Source organism: Homalodisca vitripennis, chromosome 3, assembly GCF_021130785.1.
Source record: "Homalodisca vitripennis isolate AUS2020 chromosome 3, UT_GWSS_2.1, whole genome shotgun sequence".
Lineage (NCBI taxonomy): Eukaryota > Metazoa > Arthropoda > Insecta > Hemiptera > Cicadellidae > Homalodisca > Homalodisca vitripennis.
Genome location: NC_060209.1, coordinates 67,345,502 through 67,369,635, shown reverse-complemented (window position 1 = coordinate 67,369,635; position 24,134 = coordinate 67,345,502). Strand labels below are relative to the sequence as shown.

Here is a 24,134-nt window from a genome sequence, read left to right as displayed (position 1 = left end):
ACGTTCACCCTATAGCGGACAAAATACTGGTGCGAAAAAACGACCCACAACAGACCAATGTTCACCATTTTCAATTTTGATATAGAAGTAGTAGACGTAGAAGTTCCAGACCAAAACAAATTCCAATGCTCTAAGTTGACTCATTAAAATTATATTATTTATAAAAATGGTCTCAATCAAGGACATATATCTTCTTTTATGACCATCTGTTGAGAGAGACTCAGTTAGATGATGCTCAGCCAGTGAAACTGTGTAGAGACTAATTTTAAACGGATGAGTAAGTTTTAAGAATGTAGATCTAAATTTTGCAATCAATAAATTAATTGTAACATTTCCTTATATCTGAATGTGGAGTTAGCTACAGGTCACCTTCCTCTTAGTGCAGCATCTGGAATCTAACACTGTCACATACTTGACTCCTGGAATATGGAGTTACGTTCGTCTAGAGGAGAACCAAAAAAAGTTGGTGGCACAGAAGCTGAAGCTAAAGTCAGTCCCACTGAATCAACGCTTCCCACCATAGTTGTGTTATGTGTGGATTTCCTCATACATCTTCTATACACAAGTAAACATAAACCGAGTTTAATCTGACTCAAGTGTCTTATCGCCACAAAGATAATGAATTTGCAACTGGTCAGCCGAGCTTGGAACTTTACCTTATTTCTATGGAAATACATGTATGCAAATTGATTTATAATATTTTATAGCTCTCAGACATTTGTGATAAGATTTTCTTGGATTTTATTTTGTATGATGGAAAATATCTAGAGCAATATTTTTTATATGTTGCTAATATGATACCGCTCGCACTGTGCTTAGAAACATGACTGTAAGGCTTGTTTGATTAGAACATAAGAGAAAAAAAGAGAATGGTTTTAAAACATTATCAAAACGAGGGACTTACAGATGTGTTAATATGTGCTGTACAATGGAAAGGTTGTCTAGAGCTATGAAAAGAGAAAATGAAAGTATTGATTATAGAGTATACAGGCTAAAGAAGCCAATCTATATAAAGGAGTGGAAATAAGAAGAAAGAGAAAAAAATGAGAACAGTTAAGGATGAATTTATTATCATTAACTGTAATAAGAGTGCAAGGAAAATAAATAAGGATGAAAGAAACAATGTAATAAAGCAAATGTGATCTGGTAAATAAGTCTCAAACTTAAAGTAAGTATGGATTAGGAACTTAGGGGTTCAATGTAACATCTAAATATCACAAAGGCAACCATCACATATTTTATTGTAATTGAATAGTATGTAAGTACGAGATTATAGCTCTTGAATAAAAAATTTGAAACTTTTGGTATGTGAAGACAGTAAATGAACGGTACTAAAACTGTATATTTTTAAAAATGTTTCTAATATTTTCTTTAATTGTGGTTATCAATTGACCTTTATAATCAAGTTTTCTTACCTGTTTCAAGCTCAGGATCGTTAGTTGATGTGATGTGCTGCACTAGAAAGTCAGAGAATTCTCCTTTTTTGGCCAACAATTCTTTGAATGTTCCCATTTCTGTAATCTCCCCTGCTTTCAGCACCACAATGTTATCCACTTGATTCAGGAAAGTAACAGAGTGGGTTACTAGTATCCTGGTCTGTGAAATCAGACAATAATATCATTCCACAGTTAAACTTTTTTTAAATAAAATGATATGCAGTTATTTATTTAGAGGTGTGATCAATTTAAAAAAAGTTAATTTTATCTTAAATTATATGCCAACCTTATTTTTTAGCACTCCTGTAGGTCCGATGACATTTTCAAATATGTGTTTGCCGACATGAGAGTCTACAGCACTGAGAGGATCATCCAGCAGATAAATATCTGCATCATTATATACAGCTCGAGCCAGGCTCACTCTCTGCTTCTGGCCTCCACTCAGGTTGATACCCTAGAGACATAACATCGATATGAGAGTCTATAGCGCTGAGAGGATCATCCAGTAGGTAAATATCTGCATCATTGTACACAGCCCGAGCCAGGCTCATTCTCTGCTTCTGACCTCCACTCAGGTCGATACCCTACAGACATGACATCGTCATGGAATTCCACAGCACTGAGAGGATCATCCAGTAGGTAAATATCTTCATTATTGATCACAGTTCAAGCCAGGCTCACTCTCCGTTTCTGATCTGCAACTCATGTTGATACCCTACAGATATGACATATTATTGTGAGGATTATGCAGCAAAATTTCTGCACCATTGTACATGGCTTGAAGAGCCAGACTCACTCTCTGCTGCTTCTGACCTCCACTTAGATTGTTATCTACATATAGAATATGACACTCATGAGTATCCATGTCACTAAAAGGAACATCCTTCAGCTAAATCTGTATCGTTATACATATTTTATTTAAGAATTCCTAAAAATAATAAGTAATTTTGAAAAATTTTCACTTATTTACAATATCATATACATACTAGGGGCTGTATTGTATATCAAACCTCAAAAGTGGTAACAGAATTAAAAAGCAGTATGAAATAATGGATTGAAAGAAGGAATAAAAAATGTTGAATCGAAACTTTTAAAAATGGATATCCTCAGTCTGTCATAAATAAGTGCAAAGTAACAATAGAAAAAAAACAATGAGTCAGAAAATGAAAATAAAGAAAAATGTACATGCATGTCAATCCCTTATATGCTGGGATTATCAGAGAAATTAGAAGAGTAGACAGGAAATATAATATTAGAACTGCTTTTAGAACACAACACACTCTTAGACAAAGCCTGAAAAAATGGAACGTAGGACTAAAAAACTGTGTTCACAGTATAACATGTTCTTGGGGAAACATAGGGGAAACAAAAAATCACTAAATGTGAGAACATAAAGAAAATACGAAAAAAGCTACTGGAGAAGACTAAAATTTCTCAACATTGCTGGCCTGACAACATCACATGGAATGGAATGAAGCCAACATAATACACAACAAGGCTCTATAATTCATATACTTGCTCTGATTTTATAATCATATTTATTTTAATATATTCTCACCTTTTCTCCAATCTCTGTGGAATCTCCACCCGGTAGCATCTCAAAATCTTGAATGAGGGCACACGCTTTCACTGTATTTAAGTATTTTTTATTGTCAACCTTGCTTCCAAATAAAATATTTTCTCTAGCTGTAGCATTCTGAATCCAAGCCTGTTGAGGCACATATGCTATTCTGCCCTGCACAATATAAAAATAGTACCATATTATTTTACAAAATTTTATAGTAAGGGACATATTGTAAGCCTGGCCATATGGACACTACCACACTCCACTTTCCCCTCACCTAGCGGCATTGCCATATTGTCAATCAGCTGGTTCTCAGGATGAGATGATATGACAACGTCTTGCTTAGTTCCAGTTGTTTAAATCTGTTTTGTTCTTCAGCGTTAGATTATTCTGCATATTTTATTTTATAATTTATTGCTCACGTTTTGTGTCTTAGTATAATGACATGTTAATTTATTTCATGAAAGTAAAGGATTCAGGAAGATATGTGAGAAGTAAAGATGAGAAGTAATAATCACTTGATTGTTGAATTCAATTGATTATCCAATCACCAGTTATTCTTCCATAACAGCTGGCAACACCGCACCACAAGCCAGGCTTGCATTGATATGTCTCGTACTAGAGTAACAGTACTAACGTAAATCAAATGTATAGTTAATTATATTATACCCAGATAATCATAACATAGTAAATAATATGAGTGTTATTATTAACAATCAAAATGAAAAAGAGTAGAGTTATTTCATAAAATAGAGGTAAATAGTTAGTCTGTTTTTCCATTTCAACTTAAAAAATTATTCTTTTAACCACAAATTTGACCTAAGTTTGCAAGTTTTTTTTTATTTGTCATAGGTATTTTGCTTGTTAAATCTAACAAAACAGGCTAATACCTTCACTGTACCTAATCAATTTCATTGTATGTTAACTAATTATGATACATTGTTGTTTGTATATACGTTTTTATCCTTTCTTATTGTTGTTTATAATGATTATTTGTGATATTTAATCTTGATTTATATCTTATTTTAATATAAAAAATCTTGATTATGCATCAAAACATACAGCACCTCTCATCTAATTTAGATCAGTTTCAAATTAATTTATAAGAAATTAGATCTGATATTTTGACATTGCCTGAGCATAAAATGAGGGATGCTGATATAATGTACCTGAATACTTGAATTACACTACAACAGGAGGTGGAGTAATGATTTTAGCTATAAAATATATGAAAAGTATTGATTCCTGATATGCAGGAGCTATTAGTGAAGAAAGAATTTAAATGGTTTGTAACAGAGTTTTCAGTAGCAGACAATGTTTTTGTCTTAGCCTGTGTATCGAACCCCTGCTTACTATTATATACATACATTTTAAAATAAGATGGAGGTTCTTATTGATGCTATTATCTCTAATAGGTTTGATAATATTAGTATAACAGGTGATTTGAATATCAATGTACTAAATCAGGATTATATATATATATATATATATATATATAATATATATATATATATATGACACATCCAAATCAGCTATTGATAATTTTATAACAAACATAAGCAATAAGAATTCACTTAATGGGGGCATAGTAACAAATATCTCGCACCATGATGCACAATATCTTCAAATATTAAATACAAATAGTAAACAAACATATAAATAACACAAAAGTTCCTGTAGAAAATGTTTGACATATGTATCCCTAAGAAAACAGTTACAGACAATTCATACAGACCTCTGGATTGGATCACAACTGATCTTAAAAAAAGATGAACTAATGGAACTATAAAAAATGTTTAGATCCTCAAAAAACATAAGATTAAAACCAATAATTGATTAAAGAGAAAGAATTTAACAAAACAATACAGAAACACAAACAGAGAAAATCAATGAAAAGATCTAATCTATAGGGTTATCCAGATTTAAGTAACACATTGGTTTTCTTGTCCCAGTGTAGGTTCAACTGGAAAGTATAAACCAACCAGAAGTGAACCCTCCTGGGATGTTCCTGTGTGGTAACACACGTCACTCAGTATTCCAACCTTGGGAATTAAATCTGGCTTACATTTGTTTTACCATTAAGAATATAATTCATTTTTAGAGTTCAGGGATCATATTAATGAGGAAAAGAATATATATTGAGAAAGTACTGCAATGAAAATATTTGTAGATATTAAATAGGATGTCTCGTAACTCCTTTGAAAAAGGTATATCACGTTATTGCTCAGGTCAAGACAAATATATTTCACCATATGAATATGGGTCTCCGATGCTGTTTCCTATCTGTCTATTTGTAAGGATATTTTATAAAAAATTAATATCTAAAAAACTAATTAATTATATTATATCAAATTTGGCTTTAATGTTTATGAAGACCAGTTACTGAAAATAATATGATGAAATTATCTTTAGTATTTTCAAAATGGCAGTTATTAAAATGTTTGAACTTTTGATATCTTCAAAACTAGCTTTTTTCAAGAATTATGAGAAAAACAGTTTTTAGGAGGTTTTATCACAAATCTAATGACACCAAAATTATTTAAGTTGAACAATAAATAACTGATTTAGAGTGAATTTGCTGTAACAAGACATGCCCACATCGAGAGCTGCCGTTTATTCAGTTCTGTATTGTTGGCTATCCGTTGAGAACCTCAATATTTCCTGAAAAAGACCAATCATCAAACATTTGTTTGCCTTACTTACCTTAGTGTTGACATATCCAGAGATCTTGTGTATCTCCCCTAGAAAGGCAGAGATGAGGGAACTCTTGCCAGAGCCAACAGCTCCCACAACTGCTACCAACTGGCCTGGCTTTATCTTGAGTGTGATGTTGCGTAGAGTGGGCAATTTATCTACTGTCCCCCAAGAGAATATTCCACCCTCTATAATGAGAGTTTCTCCTGTACATATGCATACATTGTACTTTATCTTTTGTATATGGTAGTTATCTTCCTGATTGTATATTGAGGAATACTAAAAACAATTACTATTGCTCTTAATTAGTATTTTGTCAGTTACCAAAATGTATTTTCAATGTTACCAAAATAAAATAGAATTTAATTTGTTTAATGATTTTGTTTCATTGATAAAAAATATGTTTATTGATGATAAAAATGTTCATCCTTTTGAGCTGTAGCATTTTTTACGTTATTTTACTACGATTTTTTACTTGTTTTCATAAGGAGATCTGAAATCATGTTATCCCTCATGTATTAGGTCATCTCAAAATCATCATAAATATTGCAGAATAAGGCTAAATATAGAACTTCCCTTTGGTTAAATAAAACAGTTTCAGATGTAACTACCTATCCTCACAACCTACACAAACGTGTGATACTTTTAGTTGAAATTGTTGTTACATTAAGACATATTAAAACATCAAATATTAGCTTTAGGATACCACATTAGTCATAAATATTTAATCTTCACATAGTTACTATGCTATGATTCCTATGATTAACTTTAATAAAATTAAAATAAAAAAGTGAATATTTCTTACTTTTGCTTTTGTCATGGGAAATTGACTCTAAATCCAGTTCGTCAGCATTCATGAAATTATTGATTCTTCCCAAAGCCACCATAAACTGAAATGTATTACAGTCATTGGAAACTTGTAAACTAAAATGTATATGTATATATATACACACACACACATACACACACACACACACACACACACACACACACACACACACACACACACACACACACACACACACACACACACACACACACACACACACACACACACACACACATACACACACACACACACACAGTTGGCAGCTGGCCTTGGTGGAGAGCAGTTGTGTTGTCTTGTGCTCTGTACATAACCTAAAAGGAGTAATGTCTGATACTTGCGCTGTTTGTTGTGATTTATTGCCTCATGATGCTGATTTTGCCTTGTGTACCTCTAATGGATGCAAACTGCATTTCGACTGTGCGGGTATTACGGAGGAAACTTGGAGCCGAATGGGTCAAAGCAGAAGAAACAAGTGGAAGTGTAAACTGTGCTCTGGAAAGGGGAGTGCCACTGCAGGTAATGTTTCAGACATAATAGCAAGGTTGCATGAGGAGTATCTTTCAAAAATGGAATCTACTATAAAAAAGGAACTTTCTATTCACACAAGTGAAGTAAAAAAAGACATTGAAGATTTGAAAAATTCGCTGCAATTCTTTTCAGACAAAATTGATCAATACGAAAAGCAAATAAATACATTTCAAACTAAACTATCCTCAGTTGAAAATGAAAATTTAAAGCTTAAGGAAGTAAATATAAAATTGTCTAATGATTATTGTGATCTTAAAATTCAACTCGCTAATTTTGAACAGTATAGTAGGAATAGAAATTTGCAAATTGAAGAAGTCCCAGAAGTAAATTCAGAAAGTATGCCTGATGTTATTAAAAAACTGTCCGATGTTATTGGTGAGCCTATTGACTTTACGACAGATGTCCAGGCCGTACATAGAGTGCCCACTAAACGCAAGTCGGGTGTCAAGCCTATAATTGTACAGTTTAGCAATCGCCAAAAACGAGACGCTGTGTTGAAAAAGGCTAGAGACAAGAATCTCAAGCTAAAGTCAACTCACTTTGTTCCTAATGCACCAGAAACAAGAATATATGTTAATGAACACTTAACAACTTACTTTAAGGAACTGTTGTTTGAAGCAAAAAAGCTTAAAGACATCGGGTATGCATTTGTGTGGTGTAAAGATGGTAAAGTACTCGCTAGGAAAACTGAAAGAGGCAATGTAGTACAAATTCTGTCAAAGAGTGATGTTGAAAAAATTCTAAAGGGTAATAAAAGTGACTAGTATGTAAACATATAAACAAAAACAAATCTTTTTATTGCAATTATATTATTGTATGGTTAATGATACCAGTAACAACAATTATTCGGAACTAAATGTTTTTCATCTTAACATTAGAAGCATTAGGAAGCATTTCTGTGAATTGAATGTGTATTTGAAATTATTAAATAAACATTATAATATTATTATTCTGAGTGACGTTTGGATTAAATCAGGAGAACAGTCCAACTATGAACTGCCCGGCTATAACATGATCCTGCAAGACAGACCTGACTGTCAAGCTGGTGGAGTTGTGATCTACATGGACTGTAGACTCTGTTATCAACACAAGCTTATCTGTCTGCCCACAGCTGAACTTGTAAATGTTTCAGTATCTGCTACTATCAACAGTGTTGCATTTAAAATATGTCTGTTTGGTATCTATCGTTCATGTAAATTTTCTTATTCTCAATTTAAAAACGATTTTGAAAATATTATTAAAAATAACAGTGAACCCACATTAATAGTGGGGGATATGAATATTTGTACTTTGAAACAATCTGGATCTGGACCACATTATTTGAATTTGTTGTCTTCTTATGGCTTTAAAAATTATGTTAATGAACCAACTAGATTTTTCACAAATACTAACTCTTGTCTGGACCATGTTCTAATTAGAAATTCTAAACCTCTAGTATTTAATTGTAATGTTATACCATGCAGTATTACTGATCATCACGGTTTAGATGTAAAAATATCAGGTTTGCAATGTACAGATACTGTTCATAAGCCGCAGTTTTGTAAAAGTGTTGATTATAACATGTTGCGAACACAACTAATGAGAGCTAATTGGAATGAACTGTTCATGTGTAATGATGTAAATGGTAGTGTAACAATGTTTTATGACATTTTTAATTCGTGTCTTGATGCTTCTACCAAATTAAAAAAGATAAATAGTTCAAATAGAAGGAGAAATCCTTGGATTACAAACGGTCTTGTGGATTTAGTAAACAGGAAAAATAAACTATATAATGTGTATGCTAAGGATAGATTAAATAATGTTTTACATGCTCAATATTCCGAATTCTCTAAGGTTGTTACAAAAAGAATCAGAAAAGCAAAATTAGATTACTATTCATCGTTAATTGAAGAAAACAAAGGTAATACAAACAAATATTGGAAAGTCATAAAATCTATTATGAATAAGAATAAAAATCAAATCAGCACAGTTATCTGTAACAATGTAAACACTGAGGTTCTTGGAAATGAGAAATTTGTTGCTAACTATTTTAATGAATATTTTGTAAATATAACCACAGAAATCAAGGAACAGTCCTTTGGATCTGATATGTTTTTTGATGATGAATGTAGAGACTGTCATGTGGGTTTGAATAGTTTTTGTGTTAGTTATAATAATATAGTTGAGACTATTAATAAGATGAAAATAAAAAAGAGCTCTGGAAGTGATGGCATTAATATTATTACCATCAAAAGAAATTTGGACATATTTGCTCCAATTTTACATCATATATTTAATTTGTCTGTAATTGAAGGCATATTTCCAGACTCTTTTAAAGTGGCTCTTGTTGTTCCTATTTATAAAGCTGGTGATTGCAAGGAAGTCTCATCTTACAGGCCTATCTCGTTGATTAATAGTATAGCTAAAATTTTTGAAACAATAGTAAAGGACCAATTATTTGCATATTTAAATTCTAGATCAATCATTTCAAATAAACAGTTTGGATTTGTACCAAATAAAGGAGCAGATTTAGCATTAGAAAACCATATTAAACACATCTCTGACTCTATAAACACAAATAAAAACACAGTTTCCATCTATCTTGATTTTCAAAAAGCCTTTGACCTTGTTGATATTGACATTCTCTTAAAAAAAGTACAGTACTATGGAATTGGCGGGAGGGCATTGGATTGGCTGACTACCTTTTGTAAAAATAGAAAACAAACTGTGAAAATAAACTCTTCTACCAGTAACATATTAGAACTGAGGTATGGTGTTGCACAAGGGGCAGTTCTTGGTCCTCTAATGTTTATAATTTATATAAATGAATTGCTAACACTAAATCTATATTCTTCTATTTTTGCCTACGCTGATGATACTTCTTTGGTATGCTCTGCCTACAATAAAGAAAGGTTGAAAATGTTAATTAGTCACGATTTAAATATGATATCACAATGGTTAATAAAAAACAAACTTCTTGTCAATACTTCAAAATCTAAATGTTTATTATTTTTTAATAGAGATAAAGATTGTAAAGAAATTGAATTTGATATTTTCTGCCATAAACACATATGTAACTATAACTGTACCTGTGAAAAAATAGAAATAGTTGATAAAGTTAAATATCTAGGATTAATAATTGACCGAAATTTAAAATGGAATCATTACATTGATGCATTAAGTGTTAAGTTAAGAAAAATTAACTATGCATTGTACCATATGAAAAATTTTATTAGAGCAGAACATCTAAAACAACTATACACCTCGTGGTTTGAGGGTACTTTAAGATATGGAATTATTCATTTTGGTAGTACGTATGAAACTATCCTTCAGCCTGTAGTATTAAATCAGAGATTTGCAGTGAGAAATATCTATAATTTAAGAAAGTTTGATCCTGTTACACACTTATTTCAACAAGAAGATATTTTTAATTTTAAACAGTTGTATGCTTTATGTACTCTTTGCCACATTTTTAAAAACATTGAAAATTATAGTTTTAAAGAAAATAGAGTGAACACACGCTCTTCCAATAATTTAAACTTATTATTACCTAATTTTTCAAAGGAAATTTCTAGAAGGCAATTTTGTTATTCTGGTGTTAGGTTGTTTAATATGTTTCTTTTAGAGTATGGTAGTACATTGCTGTTTGAGGGTAAACCAAAGTTTAAAATAAAAGCAAAGCATTTTTGTAGTCGATTATTTTTAGGATAGGTAGAAATCGAAAGTAAATTGTTGTTATTATTATGTTACTTTTATATATTAATTTTATTAAAGCATTGTATTAATCTTGTCGCTGTTGCATATATCTTGTTGCTGTTGTATTTATCCTGTTATTGTTGAACGTTTCTTGTTATTCAATCATTTTGTTATTGTTTTCTTTGTTATTGCTTTGTTATTGTCAATAAGTTATTCTTTATCTGTTATTTTTGTTCCAGTGTTGTTAAATTATTTATAATTGTTTGTTTTGTAAATGTTATTCAGATATAGTATAGCATAGCCTCCACACAAGACCAGAGACATTTTAAACTTTTAAGAATTGTGCCAACAATATTTTTTGCCACACGTGCTTTACAGCACTTGGCAACATTTGTAATGTACTGTGCTTTGTATTTTTTGAAATAAAGATGATTTGAACTGTGAACTGTGAACTGTGAACACACACACACACACACACACAACACAATATCTTGATACTTGATGTTACTGATCTCAAGGTAATCTATAGGGTTATCCAGATTTAAGTAACACATTGGTTTTCTTGTCCCAGTGTAGGTTCAACTGGAAAGTATAAACTAACCAGAAGTGAACCCTCCAGGGATGTTCCTGTGTGGTAACACGCGTCACTCAGTATTCCAACCTTGGGAATTAAATCTGGCTTACATTTGTTTTACCATTAAGAATACAATTCATTTTTAGAGTTCAGGGATCATATTAATGAGGAAAAGAATATATATTGAGAAAGTACTGCAATGAAAATATTTGAAGATATTATATTAGGGTGTCTCGTAACTCCTTGGTAGGTAATATCACGTTATTGCTCAGGACAAGACAAATATATTTCACCATATGAATATGGGTCTCCAATGTTGTTTCCTATCTGTCTGTTTGTAAGGATATTTTATAAAAAATTAATATCTAAAAAACTAATTAATTAAATTATATCAAATTTGGCTTTAATGTTTATGAAGACCAGTTACTGAAAATAATATGATGAAATTATCTTTAGTATTTATAGTATCTTTAGTGTGTCATATTTTCCTTTTTATCTGTATAAATATCATATAAATATGATACATTTCTTCAACTTTTGTGCTTAATATTTCAACACTTTCACTGACATTATCAAAAGAATGTGTAATAAAATACAAGCAAATAAAAAAATAAGGTTAGAAACACATTGTAAACAACATTAACATGCAGTATCCAAACAAGTAAATAAAACATCTATATTAAATTTTACTTCTCGTGCTTCTGTATCAAGCACTATTGTTTTCAACATTTGCCATCATTACGAATCATAAAAAGATTAAACATAATGTTTCCAGAGTAAGTATAATTCTCTTCTTTGGTCGTCAAGTACTAAATCATTAATTATCTGTTGTGAAAATTTAAGTTTTATCATCATGAGCACCACATTATTTATTTTGTTAAACTCTTATACATTTTTACTTTTCGCATTAAACTTGAAGGGATTAAAACCTGTAGATGAGTACAAATAACAGTCTTAGAAACATTTTCTTTCAATTTTAGGAAGTTAAATCGATCATGAACACATTATTAAACAAGTTCATAAGGCTAATAGCTTAAATGTATAAACTAAATAGATAGTTTTAAGTAGGTACCTAAAGGATACCTATAATGTTAGGTGCTGCAAACATCTAACATTTTACATGATTTTGTGTCCGGGACAAATTACAGCTAATGAACAAAAAACTTGCTTTAATTTTTTCTGGTCTAGTAACAATTTTTTATATATAGTTTGGAAACTAAGTATCATAATATCACACCTGTACCAACAACTGAACCATTGTTGGGAAATAGGAGATAGGAATCCGTATGACATTGAAGAGAGCAGCTGACACAAAAGCAATTTCTGGAGTGAGGACGTTGCGCTCGTCCAGGAACACGAATACACTGAATGTCGTAAATGATACCTGCAAAACAGATATTATATCATAACAAACTTGAATCAACAAAGGCTAGTGAATTCAATAATTTTTTCTCGACTGTGGCTGTACCAAGCACATCTTTCAGTAGTGACAGCCCTATCGAAAATTTCGTAGTGAGACCGGTCTCTTCCATGGTTCTGTTTCCTGTCTGGGGGAGGTGGCAGTCGTCTTGAGAGACCTCAAGCTGAAGAAGTCCAGCGACATCAACGGAATGTCAGAGTAGCTGATCAAGCGTTGCTTCAAGCAAATCTTGACACCACTTACTAAATTGATAAATCTGTCCTTCACCCAAGGCGTTTTCCCTTCAGCTTTGAAGCCAGCAAGAGTGGTTCTGATCTTTAAAAAGGATGATCCTTGTATCGCAAGTAATTATCGTCCTGTTTCCATTCTTCCAGTCATGAGCAAAATTTAAAAAAGGTTTTCATTAGAAGGCTTAAAGGTTTTCTTGAACGGTTTGACATTCTTAACCCTGAGCAGTACGGATTCAGGAAAAACAAATCGACTATTGATGCTGCAACAAAACTCATTGACTGTGTTGTTGATGGCTTGGAGAGGCGAGAACTAATGCTCAGCATATTTCTCGTCCTTTCAAAGGCCTTTGGCTGTGTGCATCATGGGACACTGTTGCATTAGTTATGGACATGTGTTGTCTGAGGTTAACCTGCATAAATGGCTTTTGTCATACCTCAGTGGGAGAGAGCACTGTGTGCAGATCACGAACACCCTGTCAGGCAAAGTAAAAATGCAGTACGGCGTTCCCCAGGGTTCAGTTTTGGGGACCATACTTTTTCTCATTTACGTCAACAGATTGAATTCACCAATTCAAAATGGAGAGGTGATTCAATATGTGGACGGTATGACTCTGCATCGTATCAAATAAGAAACAAGATCTTGAGATCAAAGCCTTTATTGAACTAAACGCATGCATTGAGCACTTTTCTAAGATAAATCTGAAAACTAACTATGCCAAAACTAACTAACATAATGTCTCCGTCAACAAGAAGACGAATACAGACCAACTGTGATGGCGGATGAAGGTATCATAGATGAAGCCAAGTTTCTGGGGATGTACCTGGAACGGGGACTGACCTGGAGCGATTACATTGACAGAGTTTGCTCAAAGGTTGCCTCAGGCATTTGTGTCTTTTACGCAATCTAACAAAATTCTGCTCGTTGGATGTACTGAAAACAGCCTACTTTGGCATAGTACATCCACATTTGACCTACGGTTTGAGACTATGGGGCAGCTGTTCTAAATACAAATTTGATAGAGTATTTAGAACACAAAAGAAAGCTGATAGAACAGCTGTGTTACTGTTCAGTCAGAGAATACACTGCTGCCAACCACATCACTATGTAACATTTCATTCTCATATTATATAAAAAGTCCTGGAACTTATATATATCACCCCTCATATATACATACCATTTATGCAGCATAATACAAGACACTCTCTGATCAAGAGGTTACAGTTTTGCTTTCTGGGGAAATCAAATGAAAATTAAAAGGCATAGTTTTTCTCCTTTCCCTTAAAAATGTTTGGACGCTAAAGAAAAATATTGGTGGCTTATAAATAAATCCTATAAAATATATCTTCTTGTATGCAGGCCCATACTGTAGTGAGAAAAACTACAGGGTCATGTTCGATCTAAAATTACTAAATATATTGCATTTTAAGATAAAGTGGTTCTGGTCCTGACTTACTGTTTATACATTTATTGTTATCCACATGTACTTTTATTTTATTTTATTCTTGATGAAAATATCTAATCTGTTTTATATACTGTTGGTTACTGAAAGAAAAAATACATACTTTATGTAATAAAAATCTTGTGTTACGATGTTCATTTACGCTAATCTCCGAAACCACTAAACCGATTTCAATGAAATCTTGTACATTGTTTGTTCCAATGTAAAAGATAGGATAGTTTTTATTGTGGTTTAAATTTTTTTTTATAGATAAGGGGTTGAATTATTTTCTAGAACATTAATTTTAAAATGGCGGTTTTCTAAAATCTTTAAACGTAAACATTTTAAAAACTAAATGAAAAAAAGTCACATTTTTACATCTTAATTAGACAATTTTATCAAAAATCCAATGATACCAAGTTTTACAAAATCGGTTGATAAATGAGGGAGGTAATGTGCTTTAAAAAACCGAATACTATATAATATTTACTGTAATGTGATAGCACTGTTTTAATAAATAATTTTGATATTATTTAATTATTATTTATTGTACGTGAATTTTATATACTAAAATACATAATAATGCATGATTTGTACATAATATTATCATATAAAAACCAAGCCACAGTGAAGCGTGGATAGGTCTACTAGTATTCTTATAATAAATTTAATTCAATTGGACTCAAATATTAAATCAAACTAAAGCCAATTATTGTGAAATAATGAAAGAAAGTTTGTAACACATAATGTAATATGAATTATAATAAAAGTCAGTATTTTTAAAAAGAATTATATAAACTATCAGCAATGCTTGTCTTGCAATCAACACCAAGATCTCACAGTATTCAAGTGGCCAGGTGTTTCAGGAAGTATGTAAACTAAGTATGATTTATGGAATGTGGTACATCATTTAAAATATAAGCAGTACCACAGGTTATCTTGTCAACTCAAAAAATAGAAGCATGGGTTGGTTGTGGTTCAATCACACTCACTCAGTTAGTCAGTCACCATCTCGCACATGACAGGGTGATTCTTTAAGTAAAATAACTTAACTGTTGCACAAAGTATATTGCTATAACCATATCTTACCAGGAAAGAGGAGCAGAGCCAAACGTAAGAAGTTGAAGCATTCCAAAGAGCAGCTTTCCTTAACACTGAGATTTCTTTGTCTCTGATCTTAAGAATCTGCTCCTTGAAACTTGGTTCCCAAGCATATAGCTTTAAAACCTACAAAATACATTTTGAAAATAAACATGACAAATAAAACCTGTTTTAAGTCTTAAATTATGTTTTTAGAATTTTTATTGTATTTTAAAGTTTTCACCATTTTAAAGTTTTTATCTGTTTTAAAGTTTTAACTATTTAAAAGTATTTATAATTTTATATTTTTAGTTATGTATAGTTGTTGTATGAATACTGTTTAATTTGACCAAGTTTTCATTTGAAGTAACTGATTGTGTATTTGTAATTTAATAAAATAAATCATGTTTTAAACAATAACCTGTTAAATGTTATACTAAATTTAGTTTAGTGCTCTAGACAGCTTAGAGTTAAGATGAAAGTGACGGATGCTATACAACATGTGAATTGTTTAACAGCAATAAAGTGATTTATTATTTATTATTATTATTAACATTCTGCATTGTGTTTAGTAATACATTTATATTTTGTCTTTTAGTAAAAAATTAACACACTAAATAATTATTATTTTTACAGACGTCTTGGAGGTATTTAATATCATATTAGTTTTAAAACAAGATATAATTTTGTGACAACTATTGGTCAATTTCTTTATTAATTCATTTGTTTGGAAGTGTTTAAATTTGTATCAAGCAGTCACTCATTGCCATAATGGAATGTAATTCTTTATTTCACAAAAAGCTATTTAATTTTAAGTTAGGTAAAACCTGTTCTGCAACTTATATGTGTTTAACCCTTTGAGTAGTAAGGGAAACTGCTTCAAAATAGTAATGATGTTCCAGAACGTCAAATGAAAAACAAGCCAAAAGGAGTAGTGCCGTTCCAGAACGTCAATTATTATTTGTTACGAAATTGATTTTTTTCTTTTGTTTTATTTGCATCCGTTTAGAACCATATAGTTATTTAAAACTAATTTTAAACCAAACCATAGTTGGTAGTGTAATTTTTGAGGCAGAATAATCGGAAAATGAGACATTATTATCAACCATCTTATTTTTGACAGCGTGCCATTTTGCCCGCCCCCTCCCTACTCCTGAAGGTCAAGCAAGGAAAGCTCAAAAGCGGTGTTATGTATTCTACAACACAACCACCCGTGAAAAGAAGAGGAAGGATACCACATTTCACTGCCCAGACTGCAATGTAGCATTGTGTATTTACCCTTGTTTTGAGGAATTTCACACCAAAAAAAATTTGTAATTCACAAAAAAATGTAAACATTCCAACTTTTGTAAATTTTTATTTATAATCAATTAAAAAAAAAACGTTTTAAGTGTTTTATTTTTTACTCCTGGGTTGTATTTTCATGTTTCAGCTGTTACTCCTGTGGAACAGAACCTAGTGACGTTCCAAGACGTCATTAAACCTCAAAGGGTTAAAGAACTAAAATATTATTAAATGACATTGGAAAATATGATATTCATTGTAATAATCTGTTTGATATATTTAATAACATTTTATGGCCTATATTACCAATTTAGTCTAATTATGATTCGTCTTTTGTCATTCTTTTAGCGCAATATTTCTTGATCCTTTCCAAGCGAAATTTTCTTTGCTCATCCTTTGATATATTTACTACAGCTTTTGCCACTTTACAGCACTGCATTTTATTATGTAAACTAAACTTTTATGATTATTAGGGTTAAAACATTGAAAGCCTAGTCGGATTGGAAGTAGTTTGTCTCACTAAGTAAAGAACAGCAGTGAAGGTGTTAAAATAATGTATTATAGCTAGAAAGTTATTGTACATCACTTTGACTGCAGCAGATGCTTTACAGCACCTAGCCAAATTGGAAATAGTTAATCTGACTCTTAAAGCTCCTAGTCTGATTGGGAGTAGTTCAGCTCACTCAGTATAGAGCAGGAGTAAAAATTTTAACCAAATATATTATATCTAGACGGTTATTATACACAATTTGATTCAACACTTTCTGCAGGTGTGTTGCTCCTGCTCAGTTGTCTGTCAGATGTACAAGCCATCTAAATTAGTAACTAAAGATATTGGTGTTTTGGGTAGCCTCTTCAAAAATTAAATGAAATTCTTCATCTGCATTTTCTCTTACGGATTTCAAGCTTCCAAGTACAGTTTTAGGGTGTGTAATTACAGATGATAAATCCAAATAAATTCCTTGCAACTTTTTGCTTAAGTTTACAGTGTAACTGAGAAGTTTTTCTGATGCCAAGAGAGAAATTATAAATTCACAGTTTATTAGCAATAAAGCTCTTGAAGAAGATTCACCATTGTTCCAATTTGTAATTTCTTCTAATGCTACTTCAACGGGTTTTAGAAGTTTTTTCATAACAAAAACAGTATCCTGCCTCTATATCCATTTCGTTTGGCAAAGCTGCAGAAGCTTTCTTTTGTTAAAAAGTTTTAGAAAATTTGGAAACAAATTGCAGCAGCACTGTTTGTATTTCAATGAAGATAAACTGACTTTACAGTAATACCAAGAAAAGCTTCAGATATGGTCCCAGACATCACTGCAGTAGAATTATTTGGTGTCGTGTGTAGCAGCTGTTATAATTTAAGCATCAAAGTATGTGTAATAGACACAAGCAAAATTACGAGGTTTTTACCCTGTGATATTTGCCCGTACCGCTGTGTTTTTGGCAATATAAATATCATTCAAATGTTATTTAATCCATAGCCCTCATATAGCCCTTTAGTGTCAGATTTTTTTAATATACATTTTTTGTGTTTTATATGTCTGTATTACAGGGCAAGTAAAAGTAATATTTATACTTCTTAAGTATTTCTTAAAGTGTTTGAAAGGTGCTTATAAATTCAAATTTTAATTTATGTTTTAAATATTTATTTAACAGCACTATTGTAATGCATGAGAAAACATTTTGAAATAACAATAACATCCTAATAAATAAAAGGGTATTAAGAATGTACACTAATCCCTAAACATACCTTAATTCCTGACAGTATTTCATTCATCTGCTTCACCCTGTCATCTTTATATGTCATTTGTATCATCTGTAGAGTTTTCACTTTCTTTGCAATAAATGTATTGAGAGGCAAGACAATAAACATGACAGCCAGACCTGCTAAAGTAGCTGGACCTGTAACAAACCCACCCAATAAACCATACAAAACCTTCAAATCAAAATTGAAGTTTAAAAGATTAGTATACTTTTCTAAAAACAAAAGTTAAATAATATCTTAATCTTAAACAATTTTAATGATTATTTTGTAAATATGGTTGATTTAACTAGCCAACATAGTCTCCAGCATGTCTGCCTTGATGAGACATTTAACGAATTTTCAAATGATAATTTAAGAAAACCAACTTTTAGATTTAAACCTGTGACTGCTAGGGATGTCAATAATGTATTAAGCTTAATGAAAAATAATTATTCAAGTGGAATTGATGAAATGTTGATAAAAGGGAACATGCACTAGGTATTTTTATGGACTTTTCGAAGGCTTTCGATAACGTAGACCACTCAATTTTAATTACGAAATTAAATTATTTAGGAATAAATTCAACAAATTTAAAATGGTTTTAATCTTACCTGAATAATAGATTTCAATATGTTGAAATTCCTTCGATATCCTTACCAAATAAAATCTCGAGAGTATCCTCCAAACTTAAAAAAGTAGTTTTTGAAGTTCCGCAAGGTTCAATTTTAGGACCATTGCTATTCTCGTGTTACTTGAAAGATATGCACCTTAGCTTAAAACACATTCCCCAGGAAAACCTGTGTTTATATGCAGATGTTGCAAACCTCAAACTATCATCTAATTCAGTAGTGATGAGATAAAGAGGCTTTCATATTTGGAATTGAATAACATTAATATTCTTTTTTAAATGAAAACAATTTAAAATTAAATATAAATAAAACAAATTATCTATCTTTTAAAACCCAACAAAAAAAGGAAATAATTGAGCCAATGATCATAATAACCAACTAGTAACAAAAAATCAGAGTACCAAATTCTTAGGTCTGACTATTGATGGAAATCTCAATTGGGCATACTTGATAGACAAGGCTTTATATTCATTAGATGAATATTATGATTTGCAAATCAGGTAGTTTTATTTTAGTTTTATTATAGGCTTATTTTATATTAGTTTTTAGCTAGTTTAAACTGACACTACTCAAATTTTACATCATTGTAACTAAAACGAATAAAGATGTTTTGACTTTGACTTTATCAGCAAAACAAAGCAAAGTTTACTAGATGCTCATAGGAATTAAAAAATAGAGGAATTTAAAAGTAACAGCAAAGGCAAACAAAATTAACAGTCTGACAGAAAGAAAGGAGGTTGAGAAACTAATATTTCAGCAAGATAAATGGATGAATAAATTTAATAATTAAAAAAATTATTTCTAAGATCAGCAGAAAATATCAATAATATCAGTGGATACTATTTCACAACCAACTTTCTGTATACAGCCTAGGCATCTCACTTTTTTGACAAAGGAGTATGATGCTGGAAAACTCTAGTAACCTTACATTGATACTGTATAAAATATAGTACAAACCATAAGGTCCAAAACAATTCTTAACCTTAGAAACAATCTAAAACTCTCTGGCAGTATCTATTACGACAAATCTGAGAGGAGCCAAACGAGATAGTGTGGCTTGTAGCTGTACTTTTTACAACTGTGGTGTAACTAATTTATGTATTGTTTGCACATTTTATTGGAAGTGACTGACCATATAGACTTTAAATGGATTCAAATAAAATAAAACTGCTGCTAACAAATATTAATTATTAGTTTATTATTGTATAAGTATCAAGAGAATATTACCAAGTATGTTCCAGAGGAAAGACAAAGTACAGAGAATAATAATTGGACTTGTCCAGAACATATGTGCGGCGGGTGCAAAGTCTGCAATTCGTTGGACATCCACTGCCATCAGGTTTACCACCTCTCCCACTGTAGACGTTTTACGTGCAGAGTTGGAGATGCGCAGTGCCTGTATGATAATAATAGTTTTAATAATTATTATATCGATGGGCCAGTTGTTTTTATAGCTGTTAAGTACAATATCTTGAAGCGAAAGCACAGCAAGATCAATGCCAACAATGAATGGTTTTTAAACTATTGTAAACAAGCTTATCACAATTATACCTTGTGATTTTGTAAACAGTACAACAAGGCCCATACTCAGACTGGTTTTTCAGACAATTTTACTTGGGTCCGGGCCTCACCACACGTCTATTTGAAGGAACCGCGTCAGGAAGGGGCTGGGCCGAATATCTTTTCCTGGGATTGCTAAAGCTGAGTACAGCCTTGTAACTAACCGAAGTACAATACAATAAATAATTTAATCCTCCCACTGGTCTTTTATAAAAAAATTCCTTTCTTATTTGTCTATTAACCTCTATTGTCCACAAGCAAAAATAGCAAAAATTATGCTAAAACTGTACTTTGTAATTCAGTATATTGTATATTGAACAGATAAAAGAATTTTCATACTACATAACAAAGAGAGAACAATATTCTTAGATTTGATTGAACTTCTAATCTTGAAATTACAGGTACCCATATAATAATAACATAACATGGTAAACAATAGCTAGATTATGTAATAGATCTAAACAATTTATTTTGAAGTTTACAGGTGTTCGAGTATTTAATTTCGGGTAATGCATTAGATATTCGGATTATTAAGGGAACACTATGCAATAAAAGAATCTGACATATGCCATCACCCAGGATATTGGCTTGCCAATGTTGAACCACTGTCTAACAAAAACCAATACTTTTGTGGGAATCTAATTCTGTCTGAGTTCACCTGCAGTGAGCCAAAATTATTACCAGAAAAACTGAATAATGGGCAGATGAGGCCTTTCAAGGGTTGAGTCCTCTAACCAATGAGAGACCCAGAACTACCTGGGATGCGACACGATAGGGAAGGCACCATCTCCTCTGGAGGGGGAAGGCGCTACCCTAATATATATCCAAAAAATAGTCAAAACTCTAAGTTGTTTTAGCTATCTTGAGTTGCTTAGTTGTAGTTAGCTAGAGTAGTACTATTATTGAACACATTCGCTACTGAGGAGCACACTAATGGTGTTTGATGACACTCGTATTATCAGACACTGCGTCATTTTGTAGCCAAATTGTTAACATTATGTGCTAGTTACGGTAATACTCATATTTAACACATTCACTACCTAAAAGCTCAATAGCAGTGTATGATGACACTCAAAATATTAGACACTGGGCCACTGGGTCTAAACAAAACAAAACCAATTATATACATTTAAATAACTCCTTTTATTTTTACAGAAAATATTGATGAGTTAATACTTTAAGAAATTAGAAGCTTCATATCTAGAAACTAAGAATTTTTCCCCAGGATGATTCACTTCTGGCTGGTTTAAACTTTTCAGTTGAACCTACCACACAAAATGGGCACAGCAAAATCCGATGTGTCACTTAAATCTGGGCAACCTTATGGATGTCCAGGAGTGGCACATCACTAACCGCAAATTTTAAGATATTGGAGTGCAAGGGTAGATCGATAGGTCTAGTCCACTGCGGTAGATGACTGTTGGAGTTGGTGGGGCTCCCTAAGTGTCAAGGGTTGTTGTTAACCAAGACATAAAGGCACCTTGCCTGTTTTGACTGGAGATGTTGGTACATAGCTACTTCTCCTTCTTCCGAGGAGACATAACTGAGATTAATGTCCAAAATCTTTCCTTATGGATCTTAACAAGAGGTGGCTTCTACCCTTAACCTTACCCATCCAGAATATCATGTCACTCTGGAAGCAGCACTAAGGTCTCTTTAGAACTAAGTGCAATTTTTCAGCTTCTTGTCCTAAGAGAACAAAAAACTAAGAATTTAATGATAAATTTTGAAGAATTTACTTTAATGTGTGCTTCCCTAGTTCCCCACATGATCCTGCAATAAAACATAACTAAAAATTGTAAACTTGATCTGACAGAAGTAAATCAATAATATGTTTCACAATTGCTAAATCTTTTGACAGTATAACCTCATTTACTTAGTATGTTAGTTATCTTATGATACTAATTAAACTGAGAACTAACACCTTTTTGTAAATAGCCGACATGATTGAAGTTCTGCAGTTCAGCCCCACAATGTACATGTTCATCATGTGGTGGTGGTTGAAGAGCGTCTGAAGTTCTGCCATAACAAACAGGGCAACAGAGTATACGAACCCTCTCCACATGAACTCCTTGCTGTCGACGAATCGGATCATCAGGCTGTCAACAAAATAGAGGCAGATTAGAGATGTTGTGTGAAGTAAAGGGAGGATGACATACATGTCAGTTGCTATGGCTTTGAATTTGATCAGGGTTATGTTCAACAGTTACTGTGTGTTTAACATGTTCAGAATAGTATATTTTTATAGCTTTAATATTTTCACTGTGGCACAAGACAGACTGTGAACAGACTTTGACAGCCGGAGTAGTAGCATGTGCCATAGTCAGTGTAGTAAATAAAGTTAAGTATATAATTTTCATATAATTAATATGACAGTATAACTTTTAATATTTTAAGCATTGTTTAGATTGTACTCCGACTCTTATAAACAAATCAATGCTATAAAAAGGTTTAAAACACAAGTGGGAGAGCCATTCTAAATAGAATTCAAGTATACATGTGCTTTGAACAGTGGCGTATTTAGAAAATTATTTCAGAGGGTTGAGACTCTGGGTGGTTTAGGAGGTATAAAGAACACTCCAAAAATAGAGGGTCAGAAACCTTTCTACTTAAAAGTTTTGAGTATTAGGAGCTCATAAATGTATTCTAGCTCAAAGCAAACTACTGAGTTTAATTTTAATGTATATATTTTAAAATTTCAGAGGGGGGTTTGAGCTCACTGAGCTCCTCCTTATATGTAGCTCATAGCTTTGAGTGTAAAATGTTTTAAATGTACATACATCATTAGTTTTATGTTATCTTTCCAATTATTTTAAAATGTAACCTGTAATTTACTTTTTATCCATATTGAGGATAAATTTATTTGCATGCACGTAATGCAGTCTAGTCCATTTTGCCGAACATGTTATGCGTTACAATTTAGTTACAGTGTTCTATTCTTCAAAATATACCAGTAATGATAGAGTAAATTTAGAAACGACCCAAACAATTTTGCGCTCAGTACATTTTATACACCACTATTTGAAATAGAAGAACACCAACACATGGTACAGGGTGACCACCGGGAACCGGACGTTTTTTAAATAAACATAAACCACTTATTTTTTAACATAAAACTTATTTTATTATATAGAAATGTTTGTGTTTACATGCCATTTAAGAACAATGTTACTTATGGAATATAACGTCAAATAGATGGTGTTCATTTTCTTGAATGCAGGTTTCTAACCTTTTAAGAAAATCCGCATGTACACGTTCGAGAAGCTCTTGATCAATTGCTGCCACTTCGGTCTTGATTGCTTCCTTTAGCTCTGCCAAGGTGCGAGGTTTGTTGTTGTAGACTTGTGATTTGAGGTACCCCCACAAAAAAAAGTCACAAGTCGTCAAGTCTGGTGACCTTGGGGGCCACTGGATGTCGCCAAAACGGGAAATTTGGCGACACAGCCAT

At 32.1% G+C, this 24,134-nt stretch overlaps 1 protein-coding gene across 1 annotated transcript in view; it reads right to left on the bottom strand.

Annotated features, from left to right (window-relative positions):
- LOC124357015 (multidrug resistance-associated protein 1-like) overlaps nt 1-24,134 on the bottom strand; it is a 105,624-nt gene that overhangs the window by 23,589 nt on the left and 57,901 nt on the right. Inside the window, exons 8-17 of the mRNA XM_046808386.1 lie at nt 22,611-22,785; nt 20,354-20,522; nt 18,504-18,655; nt 15,479-15,616; nt 12,538-12,684; nt 6,500-6,584; nt 5,704-5,900; nt 2,995-3,171; nt 1,723-1,890; nt 1,416-1,596 (exon numbers count right to left, since the gene is read on the bottom strand). Coding sequence (XP_046664342.1) covers nt 1,416-1,596; nt 1,723-1,890; nt 2,995-3,171; nt 5,704-5,900; nt 6,500-6,584; nt 12,538-12,684; nt 15,479-15,616; nt 18,504-18,655; nt 20,354-20,522; nt 22,611-22,785 — 1,589 coding nt within the window. The remainder of the gene's footprint in view (nt 1-1,415; nt 1,597-1,722; nt 1,891-2,994; nt 3,172-5,703; nt 5,901-6,499; nt 6,585-12,537; nt 12,685-15,478; nt 15,617-18,503; nt 18,656-20,353; nt 20,523-22,610; nt 22,786-24,134) is intronic.